At 27.1% G+C, this 12,724-nt stretch overlaps 1 protein-coding gene across 1 annotated transcript; it reads right to left on the reverse strand.

Annotated features, from left to right (window-relative positions):
• Nucleotides 1-5,264: 5,264 nt before the first annotated feature.
• LOC124845707 (uncharacterized) lies at nt 5,265-6,000 on the reverse strand. Its single transcript, XM_047322853.2, has one exon. It carries the CDS (start codon nt 5,932-5,934, stop codon nt 5,509-5,511), a length of 426 nt encoding a protein of 141 aa, XP_047178809.1. The 5' UTR covers nt 5,935-6,000; the 3' UTR covers nt 5,265-5,508.
• Nucleotides 6,001-12,724: the final 6,724 nt, after the last annotated feature.

Below are 12,724 nucleotides of genomic sequence, written 5' to 3' on the forward strand. Positions count from 1 at the left end.
TATACCAAGTTTTGTTCAATGTTAATCAACTTAAATTACTTTAAAGCTAAATAAACATAAATTGTTCTCCGTTAATATCTTGTAAAGAATAGTAAAATGATTAGAAGACAATGTAACATACAAATAGAAAGATAAAAAATCTCACGAAATATTATTAGATGGCTCAGAAAAGAAAAATTAAAAGGATAAAAACCAAGAAAAATACACAAGCATTAACCTCGGACAATACATGTTTAATACAAAAGTATCTTTAGAAGAATGTCACGTGATAATATTGTACATTAAAGATGTGACTGGGGATTTTAAAATCTTCTTAACAATGTAGGTGTTGTATGGTAATGTGTATGTACAGAAGTGGTATGTGTGTACGTTAATGTATATTTTTTCGATATTATTTTTTAGTTCTTATATTATTAAAAATAAAATATAAAATCAATTTATATATATATATATATATATGCTAAATTCATTATACATTCTTATGTAATTTGATATACAATTTATGCTAAGACAAAAGTTGTTTTGCTCTTTATTCTTATCAATCACGTTTTTATTTTAACATATTTTTTGTTATAGAACAAATATTAAATCTTTATACTGTGAAGTGTCATTTGATATCTTATTCTACCATAATAATATAAATATTCGTATGTCATTTCCGAGGAGGTTTTAATTTGGGGTGCTTAATTTTACATCTGTATACAATTCACTCAATTTTACGTTTTCTAGTATAAGCACTTCAATAAGAATTATCTTCCCAATGAATATCTTTTGGATAATCACATTTGACGTTTAAAATTATTATTTTATTTATTAAATTATAGTTGTTTTATTTGCAACATAAATAGAATATAAAAGTTAAAAAATTTTAAAAATGTATTTATGCTATTATTTTGCGGCATAATTTTAAATATACCTAACTTTTTTTAACGGGTTAAATATGTTTTTAGTCCCTAAACTATTGGCCGTTTCTGGTTTTCGTCCCTCTTCCAAAGTAAGGTACAATTTGGTCCTCATTCTTTAGAAAAACGTTCGTTTTAGTCCTCAAAATTTTGTTTTTAGTCCTCGTTTTAGTCCTCAAAACGTTCGTTTTTTCGACTAAAACGAACGTTTTTTAAAGATTGAGGACTAAATTGTACCTTACTTTGGAAGAGGGACGAAAACCAGAAACTGTCAATAGTTTAGGGACTAAAAACATATTTAACCCTTTTTTAACTGAATTAAAACTTATTCAAAATGATAAAAACAATTAAATTAAGTAGTTATAATAACATTAAAAATTATATAAATCAATAGAACATACATATTTAAAATAAAGATTACAATTGAATTGGTTGATTTTATTTTATTGAATCAACATAAATCAAACAAATGAGTTAGAATAAATAAAATAGGTATTTTTTATGATTATGGATTAATGTGGGTGGATAATTATCAAAACTAATAACCAACATCAACATCAGGAATTTTGAAGTAAAAGGAATGGTTAAAAAAAATTAGAAAAATTATATGGATAAAAATTAAAATAAATCGTATTTATATAAATATTGGTGTAGAAAAGGATGTTAAAAAAATATAACTTAATTCTCTATATAACATTATAGTTTTTTATACATAACATTTATAAAGTTAACTATATGCTATTTAAAAATAGTAATTTTTTAAATTACTTTTATATTATAAATACATTTATATATATATATATATATATATATATATATATATATATATATATATATAAACTGTTATAGTAAAAATTCAATAATCCTATATATAGTTTTGATTAAGTGTTTGCTGAATAAAGTTGATGTGAATGTGGTTTATTTTGAGTAATAAAAACAAATTATGTAAAATGTATGTATTTTATTTGATAAATGATATAATATTTGACAAATTTTATTTTGTCTAATAAGTGAAACATTCACAAATTTTACATTGCATTTAAAGAAAACATTCTTAAAGCTTATAACTTTATGGCAAGATATGTTTATCAATACGATCAACACAGTGTATAAATCTATATCAGTATCTCTTAAGATATTATTCAAATTTATTTGTTTCAACAATCATATAAACTCAAATTAACTCTAACAAAGCTATATGTCTTGCATGTTCTCTCCTTTTACTTTATTTTTAGTAACAAACTATTTGACCTAACATTCATATATAAATTGAAATGTTTATTGAAGAAACGAGAGATATTTAATATTATGTATTTAATGTATCTTCACATTCACACTCGATAAACTAAGAAGATAAAACTATATAAGTTCAAAAGCTCTCAATAATTAAATTATTTTTGCAATGAATCCTTCTTTCAAACTCTATATAAAATTATCTTTGTCAAAAAAAACACATTCAACTATCAAATGTCAGAATGTTGTCAAAATTCTTTTGTGACTTGACAAACTTTATAAAAAAATATCATGGTATTTATATAATAAATTAGAAGATAGTGCATAATTTTTGTGATCACACTTTCGTATAGGTTTGATTTGCTTAGTCAAGAGTGATTAAATTTCAACAATATCATTTAAATAATATTTTGTTTTAATCAAAAGTGGTTGTTGTCTAAATAATACTTTCTGTTTCTGCTGGAATGAGACGAGGAAAACTCCAGCTGCTTCTGCTCGGAAATGCTCCGCCTCCGTCGATCGGTCCTCCTTGCTCCGGTCTTACCGCCTGGATCTTCCTCTCTCTATTCTCAAATGGGGGTGACCTGCAGGAAACACTCTGACGCTCAAGTAAGAATTTATCTCCGCAAGTCTAGTTAAAGTCAGAAATCAAAGCTTTTACCTTCCTAATCAGTTGTTATTTATAGGGTTTCAAGGAATATAATCCATTAATTTACTTCTTAATGACGATCAATGCAAACCTTAACTACTTCACGGTGACTGTTATATCATTAATTATGCATTTATTGACATTCAAAGATTGTCTCCAGCAAACGAAGGTTGTCTCCACGGCTGGAGAGTTCACACGAGTATTACTCTAGTGGGCGACCGGGAATGATTGACTTTCATCGCCCCTGCATGTCCAGTCGGTCTAACCTACTCAGTAGTAACACTTCCATCGCCCCTACATGGCCGGTCAGTCTAACCTACTCAGTAGTAACACAGGTCTAAACTCAAATTAACTCTAATAAAGCTATATGTCTTGCATGGTCTCTCCTTTTACTTTATTTTTAGTAACAAACTATTTGACCTAACATTCATGTATAAATTGAAATGTTTATTGAAGAAACGAGAGATATTTAATATTATGTATTTAATGTATCTTCACATTCACACTCGATAAACGAAGAAGATAAAACTATATAAGTTCAAAAGCTCTCAAAAGCTATATTATGTATTTAATGTGTCTAAATAATACTTTCTATTAGCAAATAATCTTTGTGGTCCAAACAATACTTAGTAGATGATTGAGGTTTAAAATATACTTGATTTTTAGTCAAGAGTGATTGTTTTTTAAATAATACTCAAAATTTTTAAGTGACTAAGTGTTTAAATAATACTCAATCTATAACTTATAACAATAAAACTCAATAAATTAAATGAAAATTGAATATAGTTTATATTATCAAACAAAAATCAAATAGTAGTTTTTCTTTCTTTTAATCACCATTCATTGCATATCAGAGAATTGCATGCACAAAAGAAGAAGATATTTACAAATCAATATTTAAAAAATTAATAGATTGTTTGCTAACCTAAAGCCATTGTCCCATTGACTTACTTTACCTTAAAAAAAGTTTTAAAACACAATTTAATACCGTCTTTACTTTTTATTTATTGTTCACATAAACACCAATTATTAGTCAAGAAAATAAATATTATTAAATTCTTATAATAGATAATTAAGGAAAGTGTACTTGGTAATAACTTCCATTAGTTAAATATCGGAAATGAGGTTAACTAAGATTATAGATTAAAACTAATGAAATAAACTGTTAAAAGTACTCTTCCCTTATCTTTCGTATACTTTTAAGCCTCCCAAATTTCAATATTTTTAATTAAATTTTTATTAAAATTTTGTATTATACCAAATGTAAATATCTTTATAATTTTATAATTTTCATTTGATTTTGCTTCGCTTGGAGCGATATGATTTGTGTCTTTTTTTCATTTTGATATTTAACTTAAAAAATAATTAATGTTTAAAAACTTTAGTTATTTTATAAAAATAATGTTCCTTTGATTTTATTAAATATTAAAGCAAAAATAAAATTAACCATGTAATCGTGATGCAAACTAATTCATAAAAATATATTTTCCTGACAAAATGAAACATTGAGAATTTAATTAAAAATACAAAATTTGTGAAAACTAACTAATGGAACAAGGTATTTTAAACAGAATTGAATTAAGAATATTTAAGTTTATAATTAATTAAAACTTAATTAAAGTTTTAATTTAACAGTTGACCAGAAGTGGAAGATATGATATTATAATAAAAAAAAGAGTCATAAAAACGAGGTACATTGAAACCGCGTTGAGTGGACGCAAAAGCATCAAGATTAGCACAACTTCAATAAAATGAATTGAAAGTAGACTTCCACTGGACACCACACACAGTACGCAAAAGTCAATTGTCTTTCATGCTCACCCCATCACTCATCTCATTGCATTACATATTCACCCACCATCAATACTATTACAACCATAAACCATTCTTTTTCTTTTCAAATTATTCCACCTATTTTTCAATAACTTTTCAACAAATTAAATATCATGCATTTATTAGAGTTAAAATACTTTAGAAAAAATATTATTAACTTTAATAAAAATAATTAAAATTTATTTAAACACTTTAAGCTTAATTAAGATTTATCCTTTTTAACTCTTACAATACTTTTTGCTAAAAGAGATAAACAAAAAGTACGTGATTTTACACATTTTAAGTAAACTACAAAGAGATAAACTAGAAAAAAAAAACGTGAAACTTTTAAAAATTAAATTATTGCGCAATAATTATGATATATAATCTCAACCAATTTCCCCAAAATAATAATTGAATATAGTTTTTTTTTTATATAAATTAAAAATGTCAATTTTATGTCAAACAAAGATGAAACAAACAAAGCTGCAACTAGTTGAAGGACTTGTTTTGTTTCCTCAACCAAGTAATACAGGTTTCATGATATCACTTTAGAAGTGTGATAACCTAACCTTAAAGGGAAAATATTTTCAGCATTCAAAATACTTAATAATGATATTAATTATTTTTTCGTAATAAATAATTTGTATTAATAACATATTAAAAAGTAACAAAGGCTAATCAAGATCATTATCATTGATACCAAGAAAAAAGTTGTGAAAATTTCATTCACCCACGGGAAAAAAAGGCAAAGAGAAATTAAAATATAAAACATAGTTTAAAAGAGGCTAGATTATTTATCTAAACAATAAACATCCAAATCTCCAACTTTCGGATGTTCTATACAATTTTTCGATCCCACTTCAAAAAGCAAACGGCGGCGACCGAACATGCACACGGCGGAAAGAGAGTTCAGGGATGGTGGTCGCGGTGTTCCCGGTGGCGGATGAAATAATACCCGGGCACGGGACTCGAGCGTGGCGACCTTAGAGGCATCTCGTTCACCTGTTTCCCGTTACTATCGTAATAGATTACGCCCGAGAAATCCAACGGCTCGCACTTGTCCCCCATCAGAATCGTCTTCTGCCACACCCCGCCGTTCCCCCAATCCTCCTCGCCGCGCTTCTTCTTGCTCCTCTTCGGCAGAAACGGCAGCTTTTTGCCGCCTATGTTGCTCAGAAGCTTCTTCGGCGACCGCAGTTCGATCCTCCACTCATCCTTCGGCGGCGCCGCCGCCTTCAGCTTCCGCGGCAGCCGGCTCGCCCGCTTCGCAAGCACGGCCAGAACCGCCGTCACGGTCACCAGGAACTTCTGCGCTTGTTGCTTCGTGGAGTCCATCGCCGAAAAGGAAGAGAATAACAAGAGTTTCAGTTTCGTGGAGAAATGTGAAAATGTTTTGGGGTATTTATAATCTCCCGGAGTCTCCGCTTCCTTTTGAATATATATAAAGCCGGTCAAATATTTAATCTTATATGATAAAGTTTTTTAATTTGACAGTTTTTTTTTATCATCATAATAATAATTTAGTCTAAATATTCTTATTTTAAGATATATAATTGTCTTTAAATTAATTCAGATTAAATATGGGTTTAGTTCTGAAATTAATCTTCAAATGATTATCTTGTTGGTCAAATATTTCTCTGAGACTTGTAATGAACTCAAATTTGACCAAAACAATCACGCATTATATTTATAATTTAATAAATAATTTTTGCATCGTTTAATAACTAATAAATTTGCATGAGATCATAAAATTTAAATCTTATAATTATTATAAAAATCACGGTGAGTACACGTGGGTGTGTGATATCTTTGCATCTATTAATTACGTATTTCATAAGGTTAAAATTTGTCTTATGGAGATGTATTACCAGGTTAAGTAGGATACTGAAATTTAATGACTGATATCATTTATAAAAAAATTATGAAGGTTTTGTTTTCCAATGGAATTTTTAGGAAAGTTATCTGAAAAATGTTTATCATTCATGGAGAAGTATAATTGCACACGTTTGATTTCTTCCTCTGTGCCTCTTTGATTGTATATGATAAACTTCATTCTACTTTAAGATAGTTATATATATCAAGATTTTTGTTGTTATTTATTTGATTTTGATTTGCTTTGTTTTCATTATCATTAACAAAATTGGGGTCATTTTATCTAATTATGTTGTCGGATTTCATTCTATGTGTGAAATGTTTAGACGTGAAAAAGGGGAAATAATATCAACAAATAATTATTTATCCATGTTGCTAGTGTGATTTGCTATTAATTAAGCTTATATACATATATATTCTGCTATTTTATAATCTCCGCTGTTCTCCAAATTTTATAATATACACTTAAATTTTCAATAATAAATAAAAAAGAGAGTCAATTTTTAATCATACGTGCGTTCTTTTTCTTAATGAAAAGTAGTTATAACATTTTTCAGAATTTATTTTACATATTAAAGAGTTATTAGATTATTATTTTGTTTAAGTTTCCTTTGACTTTAAATTTTTTCTTTAATTCTTGTTTTTTTTTCTTTTTATAATGAATTTTCTAACTTTTTCATTAAATATTTAAGTTTGTTTTCCAAAATTTTCTCTTTATGTCCTAATTTTTAATTAGTTACATTTACAAATTATTTACAGTAGTATATAAAAGTTTAGAAAAAAGGCTCAGTGTATTGTATAGAAGTCTCTAGATTCAAATAGCATATATATAGAAAATTTACATTCCCTCATGATAAGTTGAAATTTGGGTAAAGTATCAAACCATCTAAAATTTTATATAATCTTGAAAATTAACCTGCTCAATAAGAAGAAACAATTTAATAATTGAATTATGAAAGTATATATGCTCAGAGTTATTAGGGCAAAACTTAATTTATAATTCTTTTACAAGACTATTTAGTATTACTTTTAAAATAGCGAAATCCTTATCTATTATTTTATGAATTGAATTAATGCTATTTTTACTAAAAGAAAATAAGTTATTATATTTGGTTGTGGTGGAATCATAATAATTTAGATAAGTGAATGTTTCAACAAGTATCATGAAATATGCTTAGAAATATGTACCTACCTTTTGTCTCTATTATATGTATGTATTTGGATAATATTTAATTATGGTGTTTACTATATATAAACTTTTCAAATTACAGACGTTAAATGTAGTAGAGATATATATGTTGTGCAGTGAAAAGTAATGTTGTAATATATACATGAAATACATAAAAATGGTTAAAATAATAAATACATATTTTACATAGAAAACTAAGCTAAATAATACATTATATGAGGATTTCATTATGTAAAATAAATTTTTAATTTTAAAAACCAAAATTCACTTCAAATTTTATTAAGTAAAAGCATATATAGTGAAACTTTGTATAAAATATAGGAATTTATTATGAAAATATTAAAATTGATTGATAAAGCTTTGAGGAAAAAAAATTTAAATTTATTTTTATCTAAATATTCATTAAGTAATTTTTAGTTAAAATATGTTAAACTATATCAAAGATAATTACCAGAAGAACAAGTTGATTCTATTAATATCGTTTTAATTAATACTCATGTAAGTACACACGCATATATATATATATATATATATATATATATATATATATATATATATATATATATATATATATCATAGATAATGTGACTAATAACTCTTTTAAAATACATTCTAAGTCTAATTATAAGTAAAATATATTTTATATACAATTATAATAGTTACTCAGTTATCTAACTAAAAGACACATCACTAAGTCTAATTACTTCGATAAAAAATAACTTTTAAAATTGCATAACATTAATCTCTAATTAATAATATATTTAATCGATTCTAATAGATTTAAAGGGAATAATTTAAAATTTAAAATTAGGTCACCAAAGTTATGCTTAGGAATTGGGAAGACATAAATTCCTCCTAAAATAAAAAGATTGGAATGTGGTGATGATTAAGAAAAAAAAATGTAATGTGACGAAGAACGTGTCGATATTGGTCACCAAAGCAAAAAGATCATATCATTATGTTTTACACGTGTCGTGATCCCAACCACTGCAAGTGTAATGGGAAAACAAGTGGTTTAGTCAACGTTGGTGGTGTCTTTGTCTAGCCGCATTGCGCTCCATGTTGGATATTTAACTTTTATTTAGGGAAATTACAATGGTTATAGTTTTAATTAAACATTTTTTCATATTTTAATAAAGTGATATTTATTTTTTATTTAAATTTTGTAAGGGTATTTATTATAAAATTATAAAAACAATTCATTTAAGAAAAAACAGTTTTTATATTTTAAAACTTTAGTTTTTTTTTAATTTTCAAAATTTCAATTAGTTTTAATTGATAAATTAATTTTAAAATAAAGTATAGAAGACAAGTGTCACTTTATTAAAAACTTAAGGAAAAGAATGTCATTTTACTACAAATATAATAAAAAAAATGTTTTTTTTTAAATTGGAAAAGTTGTATTGTCATTTCATAAAATTAATATAAAATCGTGAAGACAATTATATTTTTTTTCATTTTATTTTAGTTTCACTATTATATTTACCACTAATAATATTAACTATTTTTCCTTGAATAAAGTATAATTATTAATGAAGCATGAAAATTTAATTAATATTTATTGGATGAAATGTTAAAAGTTGGTAATGGGAAGTGGGCACTAGGGGGGTGAAGTGGGTGATTCTCATGGCATAGCATTGAAGGCAAAATCAAGTTGTACAATGTTTCTGCGTTTCTCATTTGGAGTGGCCCTACTAACTCGTGTGACACATTTACAACCATCAACATCCCACCTTATACTTTAGTCTTTAAGTTCTAAATGGCGTGGAACCATGCATGGTGATGCATTCAATGAGGCCACTTCCAAGGAATTGTTTCTTCTTCTTAAATGACTATAAAGTTATAATTATATATTTAAGATTTAATTACTCATTTTTATTATTTTTCTTTTCAATCAATGTTTAAATTTTTTAAAAATTATTCAATTATGCTTTTTTTCCCGTTAATGTATTACAAATAGCAGCTTTCAAAACAGGTCATAAATTAGATTTTTATTTGTTTTATTTGTTTCTTATTTTTTAATTATTTTGTAAATTTTTGTTATTTTATATGTCAGGTCTCATAATATAATATGTGGTTAAGGAAGGACAAAATGAATTAAACTGAACTGTTAAAAATTGTTGTGAACCGAAAAACATTTGTGTGAATTGGACTGAAAATTAGTTCAAACAAAATACATTGAACATTTTTTGTTATATCAAACTACACTACACTCAATTGCATTGAACTACACTCACATGTAATACGAATTTAACTGAATTGCTATGTATCTTAACTTGTTTTCGAACTATACTATTTTGAACCAAACTATATTGTTTTTGAACCAAACTATAATATTTTTTAATCGAATTACTTATGCAGTGTTTTCAACTTATGTTGATTTTTTTTATAAAAAACTTGAATAAAAGAGAAAAGTTAACACCCAATGGTTAAATTTGGTCGACTCGACTGAATTCGACCAAGGTCGACGGTGTCAAATTCAAACGAATTTCAGGTGAGTTGACTTAGTCAAATTCGACAAAATTTCAAACATAGCTGACTTAGTCAAATTTCAGCCGCAGATGATTGGGTCAAATTGGGATGAATTTTGGTCGAGGTTGACTTGTCAAATTCGATCGAATTTAGGTTTGAGATGACTCGACCAAATTTTGATTGTGACCGAATTCAACCAAATTTCGATTATAGCTGAATTCGACCAAATTTCAATCATGACCCAGCCTAGCCTATCCTAACTTTTGGCCTAACCTAATCTGTCTTGACCTTTGACCCAGCGACTCATCACAATCTTTGGCTTGGGCTGATTTATCTCAAACTTCGACTCAGGCCATTTCATCTCGACCTTCGAGTTGGGTTGACCTGTTTCGAACTTTTACCTGTGTGCCTGTGTGCTACTGTACATTTTATTAACAAAATAGTTTTAAGTTAATGAGCACTTAACTGAACTATAATTTTAGAGGTTTAGTTTTTTTAAAAAATAAACTTTAAAATGTTCGGTTAAGTTTTTATTGTAAATAGTTGAGTATTTTTAGTATAATATAATATAGTTATTTGACAATTCACTTTGGTTAATTTTGATCACCCTACATGTATCACTCTTAGTATCATATGACAAGGTAGTGTCATGTATTAGTTTTAATATAAAATGTTATTGTCTTATATTCAATTTAGTCGTTTTATATGTGTGATTCCGTTTAGTGTTAATGCCTTTTAAAATTGAGCGATGTTCTCCCTGTTTAAATTTAGAACAAATTTATTAGATTGTAATGACAAAGCGTGTTCATCTTCTTCTCTTCTTTCTTTTCATTTTGCTTTCATGGAGTTGAGAATTGGAATAGGAAAGAGGGGAAGGAAAAAATGTTTGTTGGTGTGAGTGATGGAGAGCTGCAAGGAGACGTGGTGAATGAAGATGGCAGGTGTGGGGTTTTGAAGATGGAGATGGGGTTATGAAGATGTTGACGATGGAGACATGTCATACGAATGATGTGTAGGCGGTGAAGACGAAGATGATGGATATGGTAGCCATGAGCGCAAAGATAGGAGAGGATGAGGAAGATGATGGAGGTCGACGGGGTTAGAGAGAATGTGGAGTTAATGTGTGCCCTTGGGTAAAAAGTGGTGGTAAGGGGTGTGAGTCTAATGATGGGTATCGATAATTTGGAAGAAGATTAAAGTGTTGGTTTTTTGAGAGGGTGGAGAACAATGGAGATGGTGAGTAATGTGGATTTTTGTATGCGTTGGGGTTAGAAGAATTTGTTAGGAAAGAGAAAAAAGGTCGAACAAGTGGTATAAACATATGTGTGAGAGCGGAGAAGATTTTAAGTGGTATAAACATATGTGTGAATAGAAATATTTTACACTTTTATTATTTTAAATTTTGTTTTATATTCTTTGAATTAACTTTTTACTATTTTCAACTTGAAAATGTAGATTTTTTAAGACTTTAGTAAAACCGAAACAAAAGATAATAACTATGAAACTAATTGTTTTAAAATATATTACTAATATATTTATATTGTCATTAGTTGAGTTTAAAAATATATATTAGACATATATTGATTAGACAAATATAACAACACACATTAGACATATATAGCAAAAAACATTAGATAAATCTACAAATATACACATTAGACGAGTTTGTATATACATTGATTAGATAAGTATAGCAAAAACCATAACATGAGTCTAGAATATACTAATTAGACAAATATAACAAAAAATATTAATTGAGATTATCAATGCATTGATTAGAAAAGTTTAACAATATACATTTGATGAGTTTGTTGACATAATCACTAGACAAGTATTTAAAAAAACTTTAATAATTCCACACACGAGTCTAAGAAAACCCATTAGACGAGCCTAGAAATATCAAATAGATGAGTTTGTCCACAAATTAATTACATAAATCTATCAACAAACACTAAAAGAGTTTGTTCATACACTAATAAGACAAGCGTTACAATACCCATTGGACGTGTTTGTCCATATACTAATTAAATGAGTATAACAATAGACACTAGACAAGTATGTTTATACATTGATTAGACAAGTCTAACACTATACTTTAGACAAGTTTGTCTATACACATATTAGACGTTAGACAAGTTTGTCTATACACATATTACACGTTAGACAAGTTTGTCAAATAACTGATTATATAAGTCTTGTAATACACATTACATGAGTCTGCATATACATTGATTAGACAAGTTTAGCAATACACATTATATGAGATTATATGAGTGTGTCCATAAAGTGATTAAACAAGTATAACAATACATATTGGATGAGTCTATTAATGTATCGATTAAATGAGTCTAACAATATATATTAGACGAGTCTAGCAAAATATATCAGACGAGTCCATAAAGTCATTCCTCTCATGTTTTATTCTCGATCTTCATTATATAAATTGATTGATTGTATATATGTAAGTTTTTTATTATTAGACACGATGTCGAAACCAATATCATATTAGAACAATTAATTGTTGGGCATTTTGACATAGAGTTCATTGTTGGTCATTCATAACATTCAAATTTAATATTTAATACAAACTTT

Source organism: Vigna umbellata, chromosome 2, assembly GCF_029865625.1.
Source record: "Vigna umbellata cultivar VRB3 chromosome 2, Vumbellata_1.0, whole genome shotgun sequence".
Lineage (NCBI taxonomy): Eukaryota > Viridiplantae > Streptophyta > Magnoliopsida > Fabales > Fabaceae > Vigna > Vigna umbellata.

What these genes read in the sequence shown, in the direction of transcription:
- LOC124845707 (XM_047322853.2), bottom strand. Translation starts at nt 5,934, where the DNA reads ATGGACTCCACGAAGCAACAAGCGCAGAAGTTCCTGGTGACCGTGACG.